The sequence below is a fragment of the Rhinatrema bivittatum genome, chromosome 3, assembly GCF_901001135.1.
Source record: "Rhinatrema bivittatum chromosome 3, aRhiBiv1.1, whole genome shotgun sequence".
NCBI lineage: Eukaryota > Metazoa > Chordata > Amphibia > Gymnophiona > Rhinatrematidae > Rhinatrema > Rhinatrema bivittatum.
The window spans coordinates 530,151,308-530,175,218 of NC_042617.1; the positions used below are offsets into that span (position 1 = coordinate 530,151,308).

Consider the following 23,911-nt stretch of genomic DNA (forward strand, 5'->3'; position numbering starts at 1 on the left):
TTTTAATGCTAGAAATTTAACTCCTGGGTCAGAAGTGAAGTAAAGTTAACTGACATTCTGGGCCTCCTGTTAGTCTATGGTGCTGTGCCAGTATGGTCTTAGACTTGGAGTTCCTGGATGTGGGTCTCCTGGGTCTGGGGTGGACCATTACACCTGGGATCTCCAGGTTCAGAGCCACACTGGCACAGATTTAAAAATAGCCCCAGAAATGAGAATTAACTTTTATTTTATCTTTGACTCTTTAAACCTAAGAAAAATTGAACTAAACACTGGGTTACCTGAGTCCGGGACCCCTGAGCCAGAGGGCCTTGGCCCAGGAATGTTCCCTCCCATCTACTCTCTAACACCAGGCCTGGATATGTCACTAGGCATACTAGGCCTGTGCATAGGGCAGCAGTTATGTGGGGGAAGGCAGGCAGAAAAAAAAATCTTGCATCCAGTAGCAAAAAAGCTTCTGTTGTCCCTCTGATATCATGTCAGACTCTGCATCATGCTTGCTGCTTATTTCCCGCGGTGGCTTCTCTTCAGGGGCAGTTATATCGGAGGCAGGGTGAGGTGGCAGCCTCAGGTGGCAACATTTTGAGGCGGCAAAAAGTGGCCCCAAAATACTTCTGCCAAAGCCGCCTCACCCTGCCTTTAGGCCAATACTAGCGGCACAACTTTAACAAACTTTGCACATTGATCCCCATCCCCTGTGGGCAGAAGAATCCTCGGGCTGGTAGCACATCTCTGAGGCACTCACAGAGTTCCCAACCCCATAGGCAGAAGAAAGTATTCAGGGGTCAGGGAGGTGACTGGTGCGTGTGTGTGAGAGAGACAAAGACTGGTCAGCGAGGTGACTGGTGGGTGTGAGAGAGACAAAGACTGGTCAGCGAGGTGACTGGTGGGTGTGAGAGAGACAAAGACTGGTCAGTGAGGTGACTGGTGTGTGTGTGTGAGACAAACTGGTCAGCGAGGTGACTAGTGTGTGTGTTGGACAGAAAGTAGGCAGCAAGGTGACTGGTGTCTGTGTGTGAGAGGAAGGCTGGTCAGCGAGGTGACTGGTGTGTGTGTGTGTGAGAGATGGTGACTGGTGTGTATGTGAGAGAGACAGAGACTGGTCAAGGAGGTGACTGGTGTGTGTGTGAGAGATGGTGACTGTTGTGTGCATGTGAGAGTCAAAGACTGGTCAGGTAGGTGACTGGTGTGTGTGTCTGAGGAAGAGAGACTGGTTAGGGAGGTTTTCTGGTCTGTGTGTGTGTGACAGAGACTGTGTGTGAGTGACTGGTTGTGGGCACTAAGGAAGAGGACTGTGAGGACAGAGTTTCAGCAGCCCTTGCTGCTTCTGATGAGTGCTATTGGCCTGGAAGGGAAAGGAGTAGGAGAGTTGCTGGAGAGGGTAAGTAAAGGTGGCTTTTTAAGTTTATTTTTCTTGATTGACTGCCATTTTAATTATTGGGTATTATGTGATGTGTCTGCTGTTTTGAAATATTTTATTGATATTTGGACAATTTTTAATACTTTTTATGAGTTTTTAATTGTTGGATGTTATTCTGTTCATCAGCCTTTTTGTAACATTTATTAGTATAGCTTTACAATTATTTCTGTGTAGGGATCTATAGCAGCTTGGCTTATTCTGTTTTCCTAATAGGAAGTGTATTAAGTGTTTATGGCCTGATGTAATATTTGTAGCGTTGCTTTTTCATAGATAGGGTTGATACTGTTTGAGTGTGTTCCATAATGCAGGTGTAACTTTGTGCGGGTTAGTTTGTGTGCATTATTGCAGATCCTAGGACTATGTTAGGTGCTATATTTCTCTTTCCATTTCTCCAGGTTTGCACTGCATGCAGAGTGGCTGTTTTGGTTTTCCATTCCAGTTTGTCTCCATATTTATAATTTGTGGTCTTTCTGTACTTGGTGAAGGTCAGTTCTGTGTGTGTGACCGAGGTGAGGTATTTTTCTAGCATGTAGGCATTTGTATCAATCTTATTTGTTGTGTTTTCTCAATAGGACATGCATTATTGGTAAATTACTGTCTTTTCATAAGGAGGGATATTGTGCCTTCCAGTAAAGGGAGTTTGTTTTGCTTTTACTGAGATGTCATCAGAACCAGAATATCTTTTTTTTTGTATGGTGAGTTGTACGGGTAATGCCCTAGTTCTGCTCTGCACCCATTGTTGGGGATTTAGGGGGTTCCTGAGGATGCAGAATGTATATTTACATTTATCCCCATGACAGTCACATGTTCAGTGTGTCACACACGTGAGAACCAAATATCAGGTGTGTCCCAGCCAAAAAAAAGTTGAGAACCACTGGTCTAGCAGATGCATTTTGAAGTAGCTGTAGTGGTTTTAGTAGACCTGAGGTTAGGCCTAGTAGTAGGGAGTTGCAGTAATCCAAGTTTAAGAATATTAGTGTTTGTAGGACAGTGCGGAAGTCCTGTGCTGTTAGCAGTGGTTTCTGCCAGTGTAATATTCTCAGCTTGGCGTAATCTGTTTTGATTAATTTGCTTAAATGCTTTTTCATAGTGAAGTTCTCATCGATCTGAATTCCTAGGTCTCATACTTGTTCTGAAGGAATAATATTAATAATTCCTAGGTCTAGGGTTGGCGGTTTGATTATCATGTTATTTCTCCTTAACCACACAATTTCAGTGTTTGGGGGGTTTAGAATTAATTTCAGTTGAGAAAGTATTTTTGTTGTATGGCCTTCATATAATATGCTGACAGAGACTATGTAGTTTTTTCAACTGTTTTGTCAAAAGGGCTGTAGAATTGTATGTCAGCGTATAGGAAAAAGTTGATACCTAGATTTGCTAGTAGTGAGCATATAGGCAGCAAATAGATGTTGAATAGTGTGGCCGAGAGTGCTGAACCTTAGAGCATTTATTTACGACATGCTTTTTCACAAGAGCTCAAAGCAAGTTACAATTAATAATCATATACATTTCATCAGATTAAGAAGTAAGAGAAATAAAATAATTTAGTTAGCACTTGCCACAGTTTGTGACTTGCTTAATGGTTCTATTTGGTTTGTTTATATTAATGGTACAGGTATCTTCTAAGGCTTAAAAGATACCTGTACCATTAATATAAACAAACCAAATAGAACCATTAAGCAAGTCACGAACTGTGGCAAGTGCTAACTAAATTATTTTATTTCTCTTACTTCCTAATCTGATGAAATGTATATGATTATTAATTGTAACTTGCTTTGAGCTCTTGTGAAAAAGCATGTCGTAAATAAATAATGAAATATTTGAAAAGTGTGAAAGGAAATACTTTAATTACCCAGTAGCCCGTCAAAATAGAATACATATTCTGACCACTTTTCCTTTACATCCAGGTTTACGTATTTGGGGGTTTTTTTTTAACTGTATGGTAGTTGCAGTCCATAAATCTTCATTCTGATAAAGGTGCATTCTCTGATGTAATTGAAATACAGATCTCAAGATGGTATCAAGTTTTTTTTACTTTACATTGTATGCCCCCTGGTGGCAGTTTCAAATTCTGCAGCATAGACTAAGGGATGCGGGTTATGTTTATGTTCATTCCTAGTGGTGACAATATGTTTTTAATAATTTTTAAACATTTATATTACACTTTTCGTGACACTTCAAAACAGATTACATTTAAGAACTTGTAGGTATTTCCTATCCCCAAAGAGCTTAGAATCTAAATTTGTAATTGAGGCAATGGAGGGTGAAATGACTTGTGCAAGATCACAAGAAGTGATGTACCATTCAACTGTATTTTTCATGTATGTGTGTACTTGGTGTGCTTTGGGGTATAAGTACAGTATAATTAAGCAGAAACTTGCTTTCCCAGGAGAAAGTAGAGCAGGGATTCTGGAGAAAAATTTGTTTACAGTGGGCAAGTGTCTGCAGAGTCACCATCAGCAGCACATATTAACTTGTGCAAGACAACAACACTGCAAGTACGTGTATTGCAGTTATTGTCATTTACGGATTTATTTATTTGCTGATTTTTTTTTTTTTGTATGCTTCTGACACACTATGCTGTAAACTATGCTGTAAACTGTATGTGATGTGGAACCATCACATACAGTTTACAGTATAGTAAAAGGAATATACAATATATAAGAACATAAATACAATGCATAATAAATAAAACAATAAAAATAGAAAAATGATTATTAATACAAGTCAATACAAACTATAAATGATAAAACATAATAAAAGGATAGTGATTATTAGCGACATTTCATAAAAGATAAATAGGGTGAAGTAAAAGAGAGAGGATAGGTAGAATATTTGGGATCTTGGTATGCCTTCATAAATAGCCAGGTCTTAACATCCTTTTTAAATATCTTTAAACTCGATTGTAGCCATATTTCCACTGGCAGTGAATTCCATATCTTTGGGGTTGCTGATTAAATTGCACATTCTCTTACTTGGGAGAGCTGTGCAGTTCGTACTGAAGGGATAGTTAATAAACCTTTGTTTGCCGATCATAGGTTTCATTAGGGTGTGTGGAGTTTGATAGCTTCATTTAGCTAGTTAGTCTGATCCTCGTAGATGATCTTGTGTAAAATGCATAAAACCTTGTACTTGGTTCTGAACTTTATAGGCAGCCAATGTAAGGATATTAAAATCGGAGTGATTTGTTCCTGTTTCTTAGTGCCGGTTAGAATTCTGGCTGCTGAATTCTGTAAAATTTGAAGAAGGCAAATTGTAGAAAGAGGTAGGCCAAGTAAGAGCGAATTACAGTAGTCAATGTTAGCAAATGTAAGAAGTTAAAGAACTGTTCTAAAATCGGAAGGGTTTAGAAGAGGCTTTAGTCGTTTCAGTGTTAAAAGTTTATGGTAACCTTTCATTTTGGCTGATATGAGTTTTAAGATTTAATTCGCTGACTATGATTACTCTGAGGTCACGTGCATATGATACAGGGGAAATTTCAGTTTGTTGGTCCTCAAGGAAGTAAAATTCATTTTTCTGTCCAACATTATAATTTCTGTTTTATCAATATTTAATATGAGTCTCGTGTGTGTCAGAAGCTGTTTAATAGTGTCAGAAGCTGTCATCTGATGCTGGAAACGCAAAATGCCTCAGTTTATTCAGTACTTCAAAGTCTGAAAATGAAAAGTATGCATTTCCTTCCCAGCTCCTCCTTACTGTTTTGCAATGGAATAGATTTGCTCTAGTTAATGTATAATCACAGTGGCATAGAGCAGGGAAGATGCTGCAAATGGTTGTAACCTGAACTGATACAAAGTAAATGTGACATGTTGCTGCCTAAGAAATCTGGAATGCCTGTTGCATACCAGTTGATATTTTCTTAAAAATAAAGCTTTGTGTTTCATTCAGTGTTACAGCTTTTTGAGTTCAGAAATGATAGCTGAATGGTAGAGCTTGGATGAATTGTATAGATGAGCTCCTGTTTTGATCTGGTGGCTTTGAATGCAGGGCATTGCTGTGATGCCTGAAAATCTATTAATGAGTGCTGATGCCATTTCAATGTACTCCATGTATATGGCTGTAAGTAACACAAACTACAACTCCCCTGTAAAAGGGATCTTTTAGAAAACTATCTTGTTTATGCTGCTGGTTTGTCACTCAGTCTGCTCATGAGAGCTGCTATCTTATAACTTTCTCCCTTCTTACGTGTTATGTGCACTTTGTTTCACTTATAATTTCTTCTCAGTTTTGCTTATAGTTAGGACAAAGGTAAAGTTGGGAATAGTAATATATCATCTGTAGGTTCTGAGCAATTCTGTATAGTATGTATTCCAAAAAAGATTTCAGGAGACTACTATTAATCAGAAAAGGATCTCAGACAGGACCTGTAATTTTGTAGCCTTCACCTTCAATTTGTTAAATCAGTTTCAGATATGTCTCTAATGTTGTATATCTGTTTTCCCACAGCTGGGGGATGGCTGTCAATGTGTATTCTACATCTGTGACCAGTGAGAACCTGAGTCGACATGACATGCTAGCATGGGTCAATGACTCCCTACAGCTGAACTACAGCAAGATAGAACAGTTATGCTCAGGTAAGGAAGGGTGGGACTGAATTTTTGCTGTGCTGAGTATCCAGGACAGTGCTCCAAAACTGAGACTTGGGAGGGGACCCACAATTAAGTTGCAAAAGATTGGTCCGTGGGTTACACGCTGAAGCAAATTGGGAAGACTTCAGCTGGAATCAAAACATTCAGACTGCAAATAGTTGATGTACAAAGGGAACACCATTTAGTCTTCCTCAGTATTTGGTAACGATTGTGAGATTGATGTAACTATTTTTAAGCTGGAAAGAGGGCTGTAGCGGATAAAAATATTTGCTGTACGAGCTGGAGTCAGGGTTTGTGGGGGAGGCAGAGTAGAAGTAAACTGGACATCAATTAGGGGCCGATGCAATATTATTCGCGGAAAACGGGCGCTAACATTTCAGCGCCCGCTTTCTTAACTCATGCATGGCGCCCGCAAGGGGGGGGCGCCATGCAATATGCAAATTAGGGGGTCGCGCTAGTAAGGAGGCGCTAGGGTCGCTTGCGTGACCTTAGTGTATCATTGCTAACGCGACCCCACTGTTACCAGCAGTCTGCCGGTTATGAACACTGATGCTGATAAACTCGGTGTTGGTTTTCATTACTGCAGCCGGCTGGTTATGAAAACTGATGCCGAGCATATCAGTGTCGGTCTTCAAAGCGGCCAGCACAGGGTTTTTTCCTTTTTTTTTAACTTTTAAAAAAGTACAGAAAAGCAGTTTTTTCTGCTTTTTTGTACTTTTTTTCAGTGCGCTCAGCTATTGACGCCTGCTCCAGGCAGGCATTAATAGCTGAGCGATAAATGTGCATCTGAGATGCACGTTTATTTTTTTGTATTTGGAGTGAATGAGTAATAGCCTCATTCACATGCATTTGCATGTGATGAGCGCTAACTCATTCACTCTTGTGTCGGACGTGCGTTAAATAGGCGCTAATCCTCCTATTGCATTAGGGGGTGGATTAGAGCCTATTTAACCCGTGTCTGAGTGCACTGTATTGCATCAGCCCCTTAGTGTATAATAAAGCATTTTAGGTCTGCATTGCTCTGAACTGTGAATACATTAGCTGCCTCATTGAAGTCCCGTTTTTCATTGTGAGGAGAAGCGCAAGGCAATGCGCTTAACAGTGACTATTGTAAGTAAGTTTTTTGATTGATTTTACCAAGGTCCATATTAGTCAACACCGATAACTTTTTTAGCATCATAAACAATTCAATTGTTTGACTAACATTGTACCTTACTATGGTCGATTTGTTGTTGGTTGTTAAGTAACCTTTCATTTTGCCATAGGTAGCTGCATATTCCGTTGTTGTATTACCAGTTTAGTCAGCATTATTTTCTGGATTGCTATCTATTCTGTGAGTACTGTTGTCACAATACTTACTGCACATTATCTTTGCAATAGAAGCCGTTGATAACTTTTCTAAGTCTTATAAGTGGTTTAAATATGTATGTAATACGCAGTCTCACTGTGGCACAATCGTCACTCTCTTAGCAGCCCTCTTACATCGCTAACTCGTCTGTACATTTTCCTTTAATGACAGATGTCGAATATACCATATGTGCTCCTGTTTTGGGTTTTAAAAGAAGCATAGTAAAACCAGGTTAGATATATAAAACTTACCTGCAAAACCATTTAATACATTATGCAATCTAAACAAAAGTTGAAGGCACATGTTTTTAAATCAATATGCCCTATGTTTTACATTTAGGTTTCTATAATATTCTTTATTTCTCATTTTACTCACTTTTCAATTTTTATCTTTATTATTTTTTATCTGTTCCTTTTGATCTTACCTATGTTTTTATTTAAATTTTTATTAGCTTTTATTCATTGTCCCCCTTCTTTTTTATTTTATTAGATCATAACACCAAGTTGCTTAGCCTGGATTGTGTGTTTTTTGACTGATCAATGTTCAGTCACAATTAACAACGATAGGTATTTGTCACTTTTTGTACTCTGTATCTATTTTAGTTTTTCTGATCTACCTCCTCTTTTTGTTCTTCTGATCAATTCCTCACTTTCACTGTGTGGTGTGTACGGTCTACTTACCAATATATAGGTTAAAATATTCTTTTTGCACCAAGGTTATACACATAGAAATATATTAACACTGAGGTTGTGTACTCACACTACTTTTAGCACAATAATATTGATTTTTTAGTTATGTATGTCATCTATATATGTATTTTGTTAGCATTTATGTTTATGTTGTTTTTGTTGTAAGTACACTTATGTATGTAACACATATATGTGTATTATAATTTATTTTCAAAATTTTAAAAATTGAGCATTCTTTGCCCTTAATAGCCCCTGAGGCAGCTCCTGTAGGAGCGAAACTTGGCCAGAGTCGGGCTCATTCTAATAAAGGCTGCTTTACACCGATCACTTCGTGTTTCTTCGCTTATCTACAACTTTGCTGTCTCCAGTCATCTGGAGCTACTCCCAACTCTAAAGAAGCATTGAAAAGGTCAAACAGTGGAGCAGCTAAAACTTCTTTAAGTTCCTTTAATACTCTTGGATGTATCTCAACTGGTTTCATTCACCATTCCCTCTTAGCTGTGCGCACGCACAGAAGGTGTGAATCCTTTGCATACAGCAAAGCATAGCGTGCACAAGAAATCCCAATATTTGTACTATACTAGTTCGAAATGCACATATTTGAAATTGGTTTATTAAAAGTTGCACAAAGAATATTTTTGCGCACGCAGTCTTTCAGAAATTTGGGGGAACATTGGTCTCATTGCTGTATCTACTTTGTTTTGCTGGCTTCCGTTGAACATAGTCTTCTGAAAATTGTTTGTCTACCTCCCTTCCATTCCTATTTATGGCAGTTTTCTGTGCTTCTACTCCAAGCCTTTCCTCAGTGATCACTAAACAGAAATATTAAGCAATTCTGCTTTATCCTTGTAAGCCTGTACATATAGTCCCATTTCACCTTTGAATCTTACAATCCAACTTTTGCACTTCCTATTGTCACGAATATCTCTTTAAAAAAACAAAACAAAAGCTTGTCGCCCTGTTTTAGGTATCACTTTTCAAAGTGTTATGCAGGGATTGTGCTTGTAAAACCAAAACATACATATAGAGCCCTTGTGCTTGGTAAGTGATTTTTCAGAAGGTCAGAATTACGCACATATATTTCTCACAGGACAAGCAGGATGGTAGGCCTCACATATGGGGGACATCACAGGATGGAGCCCAATCATGGAACACTTTTGTCAAAGTTTCTAGAACTTTGACTGGCACCTATTGGGCATGCCCAGGATGGCACTAACCCTGCAACCAGCAGGGGTCCCCCTTCAGTCTTCTTTTTTCCGTGCAGCAGTAGCCACGCAAGTTAAAGAGCTCCACAGAGATTCCTGACAGGAAATTTCCTCACGAAATTACTATTCAACTTTCTACCCCACAGGGGTCTCCCTCTTTCATTTTTACGCCCGCGGTGGTTCGGTAAGTTTTTTACCTGATTCCGGTCGATTCCCATAGAGTTTGGCCCTCACAGCCTACTGGCCGTTGACCACACTGCGGCTAAATTTTTTCACAGGCCATGGCGGCGGGGTTCCGTCCATGCCTGGACTGCACCCACACAATGTCCATTACTGACCCTCACCTGGTATGTGTAATGTGTCTGGGTAGCAGTCATGATGTCCTTACTTGCATCAAATGTGCCCTTATGACACCTTAAGGTCACAAGGCTAGAATGGAGAAAATGGAACTTCTCTTTAGGTCAAAAATCCCGACGCCGTCCATAGCATCGACGTCTTCTGAACAGACACCGTCTACGTCACACCATCATTGGGCACCGGCCGGTGTCCGACCAGCATCGATGACTCCACGGCCATCAACACCCTCTGTTCCTCCTCAGGAAAAGGACAGAGGAGAGCGTCAAGAAAAGCATCGACATCGCAGGTCTCAGACCGTCAACGCAGGCAAGGCCTCGACATTGTCATCGTCTGAACTGCCATCGAAGAAAGCCCGTCCAGAAAAGGCACCGTCCCTATCTGGTTCAGGGTCACCAAGGCAACCTTCACCGGGACCGGTGATAGGAGCCGCGATTCCACCTCCAATGGTGGTCCCTCCGGCTACGCATCTGCCTCCTCCTCCTCCGGTATTGGGGCTCCATGTTCAAGGTTTCCGGGAGGAAATGGATCAGATGATTCAGTAGGCCATCGGCAGAGCGATGCAAGGCTTCAAGGTTCCATTGACGCGGATATTGGTACCGATGCCTGAACCGGTAACCAATCCCATTCGTGCAGCACTAGCACCGTTACTCACAAAAGTGGAAGCGCTGATCGCTGCTTTTCCTCCCATGGATCCGACGATACCAATGAACCCGGTGCTTTTTTCTCCGATTCCTCTTTCATCGACAGAAGAAGGAGAAACACCGTTCCTTCCGCCATCGGGAGTCCTTCCGAGGCCTAGATCATCGGTTTCACTGATTGCATCTTTGTTTCCATCGGTGCCACCAACCCGTCCATCGATGCCCTCAGTGCCACCATCAGTGCCACCAGTGACACCTTTGGTTCCTCGCCCAGGTCCTTCAGTTATACCAGCTTTTCATCCCTCCAAGGATACTGGGGGTGCTGGAGATGATCCCTACGATACCTGGACTGATGATTCATCCCAGGATACCGATGACTTGCCATCACCACCCTCTCCTGCTGAAAGCAGGAAGCGTTCTCCACGAGAGGACTTGTCCTTCATTAATTTTGTAAAGGAAATGTCTGAAGTGGTTCCATTGCAACTTCAGACAGAACAAGATGATAGACATCAGATGATGGAGCTTCTTCAATTTTTAGATGCTCCTAAAGAATTAACATCTATTCCCATCCATGGTGTCCTCCTGGATCTTCTGAAAAGAAATTGGGAACATCTGGTTCTGTGGCACCAGTCAGTCAGAAAGCTGACACCACATACCTAGTCCAGTCAACTCCTGGCTTCCAGAAGTCCCAATTGGACCACCATTCAGTGGTTGTTGAGTCAGCCCAAAAGAAAGCCCAAAAGAAAGCCCGAAGATCCAAGCCTCATTCTTCCTATCCTCCAGGAAAGAAGCAAAAATTCCTGGATGCTATAGGTCGCCGTATCTTTCAAGGGGCAATGCTTATATCCCGCATCGCCTCTTATCAGCTTTATATGACCCAGTACAACAGGGTCCTCTTTAAACAAATACAGGACTTTGTTGAGTCCCTACCTCAACAGCCTCAAGACCAATTACACGCCCTAGCTTAGAAGGGTTTAGAAGTGGGCAAGCATGAGATAAGATCTGCCTATGACGTTTTTGACACTGCTTCCAGGGTTTCAGCAACAGCCATTTCTGCAAGGCGATGGACCTGGCTAAAGTCGTCAGACCTACGGCCTGAAGTCCAGGATAGATTATCTGATTTGCCTTGCACTGGAGATAATCTATTTGGTGAGCAAATGCAAAAGGCAGTGGCACAACTCAAGAATCACCATGAAACTCTTCGCCAACTCTCCTTGATACCTTCTGAATATCCTGCTAAGCATACATTCAGAAAGGAGCCCAAGAAATCCTTTTACCGCCAAAGGAAATCTTATCCTCCTCCATACAAAGGTCACTCTACTAAGCCTTACCAGAAAGGCCAGTCCAGGCAACCTCGCAGGCAAAAGCCGCAAACAACTCCTCAACCAGGTCCAACATCTGGTTTTTTACTTTTTTCTAGAGAGCAGCATTCAGACTCCACTAAGGAATGTACCAGTGGGAGGCCGTTTGTGCCACTTCAGCTACACCTGGCACTCAGTCACCACAGACCAGTGGGTTCTCGCCATAATAACTCAAGGTTATCATCTCAACTTTCTTGCCATTCCACCAGACTCCCCCATCTCAGCTGTTGTGGGGAACATCAGACCATTCACTGCTCCTGAAACAGATTTCCCTCCTCCTCCAGTCCAGAGCAATACAACCAGTGCTCTACTCCCAACAGGGCCTCGGATTCTATTCTCAGTATTTTCTAATCCCAAAAAAGTCAGGTGGCGTTCGCCCGATACTAGATCTTCGGGCCTTAAACAAGTTCCTAGAAAGAGAAAAGTTCAAGATGGTGACCTTGGGTTCCCTCCTCCCCCTTCTACAAAGGGGAGACTGGCTCTGCTCTCTAGACCTCCAGGACGCTTACACACACATCGCAATAACTCCGTCTCATCGCAAATTTCTGCGATTCCTAGTAGGCCCAAAGCACTACCAATATCGAGTGCTACCATTCGGCCTATCCTCTGCTCCATGAGTCTTCACCAAGTGCCTCGTAGTAGTAGCAGCAGTGTTCCTCAGAACTCAAGGTGTCCACGTCTACCCCTACCTTGACGATTGGTTAATCAGGGCTTCCACACAGCAAGCTGTTCTGACGTCCCTACGTTTCACCTTGCACACCCTGATCTCTCTAGGGTTTCTCATCAATTATCCAAAGTCCAGCTTGGTCCCATCTCAAACCCTGTCGTTCATAGGAGCAGACTTGGACACCTTCAAAGCGAAGGCATTTCTTCCTCGAGAACGAGCTCTCATCTCCTCTCTCGCCCATCAGCTGCAGTCTCGACAACGCTCCACTGAACGTCACTTTCTAGACCGGCTAGGACACATGGCGTCCTCAGTACATGTCACTCCCATGGCTCGTCTAGCCATGAGGATCCTACAGTGGACTCTAAGGTCACAGTGGACTCAGTAATCTCAACCACTATCAGCTGTTGTACACATAACCAACCCACTTCGTCTGTCTCTAGCTTAGTGGAAGAATCAGGTCAATCTCCTTCAAGGCCTTCCTTTTCAAACTCCAGATCCTCAAATAACCCTTACAACAGATGCCTCCAACATCAGCTGAGGAGCACATGTTGCCAATTTACAAACTCAAGGGTCCTGGTCTCCAAAGGAAGCCAAACACCAGATCAATTTCCTGGAGCTACGAGCAATCAGATATGCTCTCAGAGTATTTCAGGAGCGCCTCTCCAACCAGGTCATCCTGATTCAAACGGACAACCAGGTGGCCATGTGGTACATCAAAAAGCAAGGAGGAACAGGCTCCCACCTCCTGTGTCAGGAAGTTGCACAGATATGGGTGGAGGCCCTCTCCCACTCGATGTACCTCAAGGCCACCTACTTGCCGGAAGTGGACAATGTGTTGGCAGACAAGCTAAGTCGCACTTTTCGACCGCACGAGTGGTCTCTCAACCCCACAGTAGCGGACTCAATATTCCAACTTTGGGGTTACCCTCACATAGACCTCTTTGCGTCACCTCAAAACCGCAAAGTAGAGAATTATTGCTCTCTCACTCGCAGCCAACACTCACAGCCAAGAGATGTGTTCTCCCTCTCATGGGAAACCAGTCTCCTATATGCATGCCCTCCACTTCCACTTCTCTCGAAGACTCTCGTGAAGCTACGTCAGGACAAGGGAAGCATGATCCTGATAGCACCCCACTGGCCACATGAAGTGTGGTTTCCGATTCTTCAGGACCTCTCCATTCGCAGGCACATTCCCCTGGGGAAGGAGCCGCTTCTGATTACGCAGAACTAGTGCCTACACCACCCCAATCTTCAGGCCTTGTCCCTGACTGCCTAGATGTTGAAAGGTTAATCCTGCAGCCTCTCAACCTTTCGGAGCCAGTTTCCCGTGTCCTGATTGCTTCACAGAAACCTTCCACGAGAAAATCTTATCTTTACAAATGGAACAGGTTTAAATCATGGTGTTCCTCACTGTCCCTAGATACTTTTACCTGTTCTACCACAAAGCTTTTAGACTATCTCTGGTACTTGTCAGAGTCAGGTCTCAAAACGTCTTCCATTAGAATGCATGTCAGTGCAGTAGCTGTCTTCCATAAAGGTGTCGGGGATGTTCCCATTTCGATACAACCCCTTGTAACACGTTTTCTAAAGGGCTTGCTCCACCTCAAACCTCCACTGCGCCCTCCGGCCCCTTCTTGGGACCTCAACCTGGTTTTGGGTCAGCTCATGAAACCACCATTCGAGCCTCTCCAATCCTGTGATCTTCGCTATCTCACATGGAAAGTGATTTTTCTTTTAGCAATCACATCAGCTCGCAGAGTTAGTGAGTTACAGGCCCTAGTTACCTACCCACCTTACACAAAACTTCTGCATGACCGGACAGTACTCCGCACTCACCCGAAGTTCTTGCCTAAGGTAGTATCGGAGTTTCACATTAATCAATCCATTATACTACCCACCTTCTTTCCCAGGCCCCATTCCAATCCAGGAGAACAGGCTCTGCATACCCTCGACTGCAAATGGGCTCTAGCATTCTACCTAGACCGTACAGCTGCCCACAGGCAAAGTACTCAATTGTTTGTTTCCTTTGCTTCCATCAGATTGGGTCAACCTGTGGGTAAGCAGACTCTCTCCTCCGGGTTAGCGGACTGCATTTCCTTTTGCTATCAGCCAGCAGGCATTCCACTTCAAGACCCTATTAAAGCACACTCGGTCAGGGCCATGGCAACTTCTGTAGCGCACCTTCGCTCAGTGCCGCTTCCTGATATTTGTAGGGCTGCTACCTGGAGTTCTCACCATACCTTTACAGCCCATTATTGTCTAGACAAGGCTGACAGTCAAGATTCCATCTTTGGCCAATCTGTCTTGCACAACCTTTTTGCAACTTGATGTACCAACACCCTTCCGCCTTCCCGTTAGGGTTCAGGATGGCCTCGACCAAATTCCTCCCCAGTTGTTGTGCCTGTTGCACGTCTTTGGGTACATTTGGTGCATGTTCGGCCATCCTCAGCTCGGTACCCACCCATATGTGAGGACTACCATCCTGCTTGTCCTGTGAGAAAGCAAATGTTGCTTACCTGTAACAGGTGTTCTCACAGGACAGCAGGATGTTAGTCCTCCCGAAACCCGCCCACCACCCTGCGGTGTTGGGTTAGTTACGTTTCTTATTTTATTTTTTGGCACCTACTTTAGCTTTTGAACAAGACTGAAGGGGAACCCCTGCTGGTTGCAGGGTTAGTGCCATCCTGGGCATGCCCAGTAGGTGCCAGTCAAAATTCTAGAAACTTTGACAAAAGTGTTCCGTGATTGGGCTTCATCCTGTGATGTCACCCATATGTGAGGACTAACATCCTGCTGTCCTGTGAGAACACCTGTTACAGGTAAGCAACATTTGCTAACCTTTTCATGCATACTTCTATGTGAGTAAAAAAGAGGATGTTGTGAGGGCAGTCCAGGGCAGGGTTTGGAAGAGCGCACACAAGGATTTTGCAAGCAGTATATGAACAACTTATATGTGCGCTTTTATACCTGCTGTTCAAGTTGCAGAAATGAATTCACACCTTATCTTTTGTTTGCTGATTTTATGTAAGAGGTCTAGGTTAAGTGGTGGGGAGGGGGTCAGGGAGGAGTAGTGGAGGGTCTGGGTGAACTTATGGAGGTTCTAGTAAACTGGTGATTAAAAGTATGCACACAAGTACATATTTTCATAAGTGGAGTATGCACATACTTTATAAAATACCTGCCTCTGTGCATGTATAATTTTGCGAATAAAGTATGTATGTGTACTTTTCTAAAATAGGTACAGAACGTTTGCAGCTCCTTGCATCCTGAAACATATGGTGGCAGAGATAGGCAGGCATAACTTTGCATGCAATGCGTATCTATATATATGCTAATTTATATGCACTGTTGAAAATTACTGTATTTATTTTCCTAATAGAAAACTTTACTTTTACCATATCAACTTTTAGTATGCTGCTTCCAATATGGCAATGTCCAGTGTGGAGGGTGTTGTTTTATTTTTGGTTAAATGTAAAACAGTTGTTCTATGAATAATTTACTGAAAGTTGTCTCATGGAATTTGATTGGACTCCAAGCAGTTTCTAAAATCACTAAAGCAACCAAAGACAAATTTAGACAAGACTGAACTTAGATTTGAATGTGGCCTCCTGGTTTTTGCTGTCTCCTCAGGGAACAGAAAATGTGCAGGTGCAATTTAACTTCCCAAATCCATTACTTTGCAAATGAAGAAAGTTTTGTAAGACCTATTAGGTAGATATGCTGTTTAGGGATCTGTTTTTGGGGACTATGTGGTGTTTCTGTTCAACAAATTTTTATAACCATGACTTTTTCTTTACAGACTAGTAGAGAATATTTCTTTGTAAGACGCTGTCCCTATTTTTTTTTGTGGGGGGCAGGATTTGAAGATAGGCAGTATTTTAATTGTATAGCAGAGCTGGATCTAAATAAATTTGGGTTCCTTGGTTAAAAAAAAAAAAAAGGTGTATCATTTCTTTGCAAAACTTGGAGGACTTCTGAGGCATGAAGAATACTACGTCCTAGGGAACAAGGTTTTACTTATCCATTGAGATTACATTTACATCAGTCAAAAAATAAATTCTTTACTTGTCTCAGAAACTTTATCTTCCAGAGTCAAATCTTTAGGAATAGGTTCTCTAACTATTTTACACCGCACTGTCTAGATTGCCGTATTGTGGAGTCAGTGCCGTCTGGAGATTCAGTGAATCCTCAAGAGGCTCAACCCCTAACACAGCATTTCCCAACTGGTGTGCAAGCAATTTTTCCACCTGCCAGAGACGCCAAAAAACAGAAAAGTTAGGGCAGGCCATTGTTGCAGCCAGCTGTGCAAAGTGTTATCTGTTCTCCTTCCTGCCATCCCCTGGCCTGCATGATATCAACCAGCCAGCAGAGGGAGTCAGGTAAGCAATGCTTACCTGCTGCTGCTGCTGCTTGTTCCTCCTCTGCTGGCTGCTCTCCGCAGTTGGAACCATGGAGACAGAAGCTACTTTCCCAACTCCTCCTGGCTGGAAGAGATCAACCGGGAGATTGAATTTGCACCTTGAATTTCAAAGATGCATACACAGATCCCCATTCGCTCCACACATGGAAAGATTTGTGGTGAAGAATGTGCTTTACTAGTACAGAGTGCTCCCCTTTGGCCTATGCAGTGGCCTTGAGTATTTATGAAATGCTTAGCAGTAGTAACTGTGCATCTTCAATGCTGGAGTGCCTGTGATTTTCTTTACCTAGACAATTGGCTGGTGTTGGGCTCATCCTTGCCAGGGTTTCTGGAATCACTCAAACAACCATTCAGCTTCTCCCAGTCCCTGGGATTCTTGGTCAGCTTTGCCAAGTTAAGCCTTATGTTCAAAGGATTCTTGACCCCCTGCAAGGCGAAACAAGGGCCTTGTCGGAGCCTGATAAGCAATTTTGAGTGTCCAGCTCGTCTGGATTTTTCCCCTGAGGAAACCAGTTTGACAAAACAAGGGCCTTATCGGGACAGTGTAACAGCATGCCCAAGAGGAAGACCTTTTTCTAGTCTTTATTGTTAATATATTGAGATTGAATGTAACATTGTAAAGCACATTTTGCTGATTCATTCAGGGATATTGTAACAGTCTGCTTAAGGTACATCTCCTCTTAGTTTTCTCTGTTAGCATACTGAATGAGTGTTACATTGTAAAACAAAAATGTGTTGGTTGGCTGAGTTTCTTCTCAAGCTGCCTTCTCATGTGGTTCTCATGGGACTATCAGAGTCTCTGTGTACTAGTTTCATGCAGTTCTTTATTGTTGGAATATGAACATTTTATTTTGCATACACATATAAATAAGGCATTTTTGTAATAAATTTATTTTCTATTTTTAGATTGTAGTTATTTTTGTTTGTGCTTTTGCCCCACTCTTTTTGGAGTGTATTTTTCCTTTTAGATATAGATATATAGATTTATATATCTGGTGATTCCTCTAATTGTGCAGACAATTCAGAAAGTTCTTCAGCATGATTCTTGTTGCACCGGCTTGGCCATGATAAGTGTAGTTTCTGTATCTCATCCAGCTTTCACTGCAGTTTCTGATCCCACTGGGAACATCTCACTCTTATCACACAGGAGAATGGCATGCCCAGTCCCCCAAATCAGGCCCTCATGGCATGATATTGAAAGCATAATATTCTTTTTTGCTTCTTCCAAAAGAAGTAGAAGATATTCTGATTTTGTCCGGTAAACCTTCAACTAGATAGAAGGTCCCACAACTTCAAGTGGAAGAAGTTTTTTCCTGGTGTCACTCCAACTATCTGGACCCCTTTTTTCAGTATTTATTCGACCTTTCATCTTCAGGTCTTAGTACCTCATCAGTGAAAGTTCAACTGAGCGCTAGTGCAGTGTATCACCAGCATGTGGAAGGAGATCCAATCTCTATCCACCCTTTGGTCCCCAAGTTTGTGGTATTTCAAGTCTCTGGTCAGTAAACCTCCAGTACCTTAGCACCTTAATGTAGTCTTGGCTCAGTATATGAAACCTCCTTTTGAACCACTGGAGTCAGCAAGTTTGACATTTCTTACTTAATATTCGTCGTGGCTGTTACTTATGCTCAGAGAGTCAGTGAATTGCACATACTGGTCTCCTATTCACCTTTCTTTCAATTATTCCAAAATAGGGTGATTCTGTGTGCGCAACCTTAATTTCTGCTAAAAGTGGTGTCAGCTTTCCACATTACCCAAGCTATTGTGCTGCCTACCTTCTTCCCAAAACTGCAAGCGCACGAAGGCGAAAAGGCTCTTCTGAGGACTGAGCCTCATCATCAAACTTCTCAACTGTTTGTATCTTTTGATCCCGATAAATTGGGAGTTGCAGTAGTCAAGAGAATGCTGTCTGGTTGACTAGCAGATTCTGTTGCACGCTGTTAAGTGCTGGCTGACTTACAGATAACCTTTGATAGTTTATAATCAGGTGAGAGTCATGGCAGCTCTATTGGCTTATCTCAGGGCCTCTTCCATTGAGAACATTTGCTAAGCTGAGACTTGGTTATCTGTGCACATCTTCATGTCACACTACTGTCTGGATAACATATCAAAAAGTGACAGTAACTTTGGGCAAGCAGTTTTGCAGTCTGTTCTCTCAGTAGTCCACTTTCGGGTGGGGGTGAGGTGTTGCTGCTTCAATAACGTCTCTGCTTACTCTCATCAGAAAGGTCCAGTCTAGATAAGCCCAGATCACTCTCTTGTAAAGTGATGGAAGTGTACACTAGTAGCATATTTGGATTCATCGTGTTCTAGTTTGAGACTAAAGGGATTGCTGGTTAGTTGTGTGCATTTTCACCCTGGTATGAAGTTTCTCTTCTTCTTTCCAGGTGCTGCATACTGTCAGTTTATGGACATGCTATTTCCGGGCTGCATACACTTGAAGAAAGTTAAATTCCAAGCAAAACTGGAACACGAATACATTCACAACTTCAAAGTACTACAGGCAGCATTTAAAAAAATGAATGTTGATAAGGTGGGTAAACGTTTCATAAGATATTGTTTATTCACAGCATAAATAAAAGATCACTGCCAAGGAAGAATTTTCTATAATTATCAAAATAGCTTGTAACAACAAAATCAGCAGGTAAAGTGAGACATAAGGATCCCGCTAGCTCTTATACCTGCTTATTACAGAAAATTTTATAACAGATACTGCTGATGGAATAAACAAAATTAGTAATGATGAAATTTCCAGGAGTGGTCAGATACTTAGAAGCTAAGATTCAGTGCAAAAATGTGTAGAGAGATGTATGTGTGGATGCAGAAATCAAAGGGAGCTGTACATGATAGGGAGAGAGATACTGATGTGTACTAAACATGAGAGAGATCACAGGATGATATCTGTTAGTCTCAAGATTGCAAAGCAATACAACACGGCAGTGGCCATAGGAATGCTAAGGAACTTAAGTAAAATTATAGCCAGTAGAAAAAAAATGATAATGCTTCTGTACAAGTCATAGGTGAAACCTCATCTATGCTATTCTGAAGGATGTACCTCTCAAAGGCTATTGACAGAGTAGAAGCAGTCTGCAGAAGAGCTACAAAATGGTGTAGATTCTGCACCAAAAAGCCCCATTTAATGAAGCTTAAGGACCTAAATATGTATGTTGTACAGAAGAAGGGGGATATGATAGTTATTAGAATACCTCAAAGGTATAATAAATAATGCAGAAGCAGCAAGCATTTTTCTATGGAAAGAACTTTCTGGAGCAAAAGATCATGTTATAAGGCTGAAAAGGTTTAGATTCAAGAGTGACATAAAAAAATATTTCTTATTGGAAAGGGTGGTGGCTGCTGGTGGGGTTGATGGTGATAAAATTTGTAACAGAATTGAAGGAAGTATGGTATAAACATGGAGGATCCTTGGTTACAAAGAAGTGAAGGGAAGAATTAAGTGGGATATATGGCCATGCAAAAGGAAGTAAATTGGGCCTTAATTACTCCATGTATTCTGACGCTATACCAGCTAACAGAAGCTATTGCTCACTGTGCTGTTTGAAAAACATGGAGTCTTTTTCTTGCAGGTCTATGGCCAGAAAGTGATGCATCTTCTACTGGGTTATAAGGCAAGCACCTCTTTATCTTGTAACCCAGTAGCCATTGGTCTGTCTGGTTAAGTCTTGCTTACTCCACTCAGGTTTCCTTATGGGAAAAGTTCACATATGCTAGCATTAGTTGAATTTTAAATTATAAAACAACTGTTTAAGCCTGCTGGAGAAAAGGAGTTAAAACTGAGAGAAAGCTGCACATTTAAAATGTGCATAAGCAATAGGGGAGATCACGTGATGCGGTGAGCAAGAGAGGTCGTGCTCCACTGAGCTCCGGGTGCCAATTTCCAATTTTTTCCATTTTTCATCATCTTAAAACTATTTTAGGCTGCACAAACAGACTCTCGATCACTTCCTATATGCAACGTTCACCTTCAGGCATGCCAATTAAGACCAGCAAAAAGGAAAAGGAGAAACCTAAAGCTGTTGAACCTAAAATGGTGACCATGCCACAATTGCAAGGCAGCAAGGGTCCTAACAGTAGTACACCTGAAGAATTCAAAGCAATAATTATGGAAGCACTGGATGTTAAACTTGCATCGATATCTGCGCAAATCTCCGAAGTGTGAACGGCGTTGACAGAGCTTAATCCCCGCTTTGAACGGATTGAGGGGAAGGGTGGCTGTGCTGGAGGATGACAGCCTAGCTACAACTACTAACCTGTTGGCGCTAGAAAAAATGGTCACTAGCGCAAACCTCAAAACTGGACGACCTAGAAAACAGAACCCGTCGATCTAACCTATGCTTCCTAGGCCTACCAGAAACGATTGCAGAGCGAAATTTGGGATCCTTTTTAGAGTCGTGGCTGCCGGAATCCCTGCATCTGACGGAGCTCCTCTTGTCTTTCTGGATCGAAAGGGCCCATCGGCTAGGCCAGCAGAAAGAAAGGGACTCCAGGCCAAGAATAGTCATAGCGAAAATTCTGAATTTCGCGCATAAGCAGGCTATACTTCAGGCTTATCTTAAAATCCCGGATCTCTCCTACAATTCAACAAGGGTCCGGATCTTTCAGGACTACTGAGCCCAGATGTCAACTATGAGGCGAGGGTTCTCTCCAGTCTGCTCAGATTTATTTGAAAAGCAGACTTGGTTCTCTCTTCAATTCCCGGTCCGGCTAAAGATATGGCATGCTGATACAATAAAATTTTTCAACTCAGCGGAAGAGGCGCAGAAATTTTTGGATTCAGCTATCTTCTGAAAATACCTTGCCACATTACATTCCTGCACGGTTGTCTTTTAATATGACTGCCTTTGGAGTTCCAACCTTACCATCCAAGATTATTGCTTCAGGATCCGAGACAGACACTTTCATGTTTCCTTAACTATTACGCAGGAACTGCAGTGGATTGTGATGCACGGCCCATGGCTACATTTTGTTTGGGTGAGGCTGAAACCCAGATTTTCTCTTTTAGTTTAAAGAAAAAAGAAACAATTTCTCCTCCATTTGGGATAAGGCACAGAATACCTTCCTACGACGGAGTCTCATTGGACATTAACATGTTGGAGGGCCGGACTATGTTAAGTATGCAATTAGACAGTCCCTTGGTAAAATATATTTGTGTTTTGAGATGGTGATCGGAATTTTTTAAAATTTCTTCTTTGCTTTTATTTTTTACTGCATTTGGGACATAGCACCCACCCGCATCGTTAACGTGATCTCCATCCCCGTTTTATGGGGAATGTTGTCTTGTATGACTATGGGGATTGAGAGGGAGAAAGGTTGGGATAGTTGGAGGAGTCGTATATTTGTGTTGCTTTGTGCATGTATGCAGAGACTGTCATGGTGGTTTAAGATGTCCTTGGGGAGAAAATTAGACAATGTTGAGGCCCAAATTGGATATCGAATTGAAGGGGGAAAATCAATATTGTGGAACCATTGGCCATTCAATAAGAAAACAAGGGTTTACATTAAGTTGGATAACTATCCTTTTGTTTCTTTTAACTGGTGGGGAATCAAACAGCAGCCTTTGTTGGCACCCGCAGCAGGTTTCTCAATCATTATAGCCTTTCCTCAACAGATAAGATGAGAGCCACAGTGAGGAAGATTTCATGGAACGTAAATGGGTTGGGATCACCTATCAAGTGGCAAAAAGTCTTACACCAGTTGAAAAAATGTAATCCTACAATAGCCTGCCTACAAGAAACCCACCTTTCGCAAGGGGAAGCCAGAAATTGACAAGAGGTTGGGTGGGTTCTTGCCATTTTACACCAGCTAATGGAAAGAAGGCAGGAATAGCAATATTAATTCACAAATCTGCTAATTTTCAGATCTCAAAAACTATTCATGACACTGAAGGCAGATTTGTGATGGAAATAGGTTCATTGAACAGTAAAGAGATAACTATATTTATTTATTTTCTTTATTTAGATGTATGCACCCAACACCTACATAATGTTTTTACTTATGTTCTTTCTCAATTGGTATCTCAAGCTCAAGGATACCTGGTGGTCGCTGGAGACTTCAGCTTTACACATGACCCACAGATAGATAGGTCCCCTGTGGGATCCGCTAGCCGTAACCAGGAAAGCAAGGGGGTGGCCTTCCTCTGTGCAGAACATGCTCTCTTAGACTCTTGGCATACTCTCTACCCAGAGGAGAGAGACAACACACATATCTCCCAAGCCCATGCCTCTCTTTCACGAATTGACTACATTCTGATTCCACGAGATGGCTTCCCTTTGTTGTTTCTGACAGTCTCAGACAGTTTCGACCTCTGTGCCTCACCTTTTTTCCTTCTCTCTCCTCGTGCCTTGGGAAGTGGCTGCTGCCGCGTCTTCAAGCCGCACTCTCCGGTGTCCCCGGATTGGCAACGGCGACGGTGTTCGCCATGATTTTCCTGAGGGCTTCCTAGGGTGTGCACGCCTATATCCACGTCATGGCAGGAACCTCGGGGGCGTCCCCTCCGAGTGACATCATCACATCCTGGTATTTAACCTGCCCTTCGTTTGCTAATAAACTGAGTTAGCAAGGACTCTGATACGGATCTGATTGATCTGGAATGGACTACCTCCAGTCTAAGCTGCTCTGCCGCTTCCTAGCTGCCGCAGGTAGCTCTCTCTGCCCTTCGGGGTATTTCTTCACTAACCTGGGTACCCGCTCCTCGGAGGCCCTTCTGCTCTATTTAGGTACCTATCTTGGGAAAAAGGGTACTCGCTCCTCGAGGGCCTGCTCTCCCTAATCTGGTTCCCTGCCACTGATCAACCTCTGCCTGCCAGGACTTCCTACAATACAGCTTCTGCTTCAGTGAGTACTAACCTTTTCAGTCTGTCTTACCTTCAGCTTCAACGCTCTGTGACTACATCCGAGACCTGTCCCTGCTACACCGCGCTGCCTAATCACCTACTCGAGTGTGAGACTGGTCTCCTCTGCTGAGGACCCCTGGACTACTTCTGTTGGGTTACCTTCACTGCTGTCCACCCCCGGACAGTACCACCAAGCTGTACAATAAATACAACTTCTCTTTGTCTGCATATATAGAGTCTAGCCTAGTACCGTGGTTCCTCACGGGGCTCCTCCCCATGGGAGTGGCCATCACCGCTGTACCCAAGAATCCAATCGAATACCCCATAACCATAGCACCCTTCCCTTGTTAATGCAACTATTGGCCTGCA

The 23,911-nt window shown here is 42.6% G+C and overlaps 1 protein-coding gene across 4 annotated transcripts in view; it reads left to right on the forward strand.

Annotated features, from left to right (window-relative positions):
- MAPRE3 (microtubule associated protein RP/EB family member 3) overlaps positions 1-23,911 on the forward strand; it is a 253,669-nt gene that overhangs the window by 164,464 nt on the left and 65,294 nt on the right. For all 4 annotated transcript variants that reach the window (XM_029596287.1, XM_029596286.1, XM_029596285.1 and 1 more), the window contains 2 exons: positions 5,864-5,991; positions 19,079-19,224. In XM_029596287.1, the coding sequence (XP_029452147.1) occupies positions 5,871-5,991; positions 19,079-19,224 (267 nt within the window). In that variant the 5' untranslated portion in view covers positions 5,864-5,870. Of the gene's footprint in view, positions 1-5,863; positions 5,992-19,078; positions 19,225-23,911 lie in introns of those variants that run through there.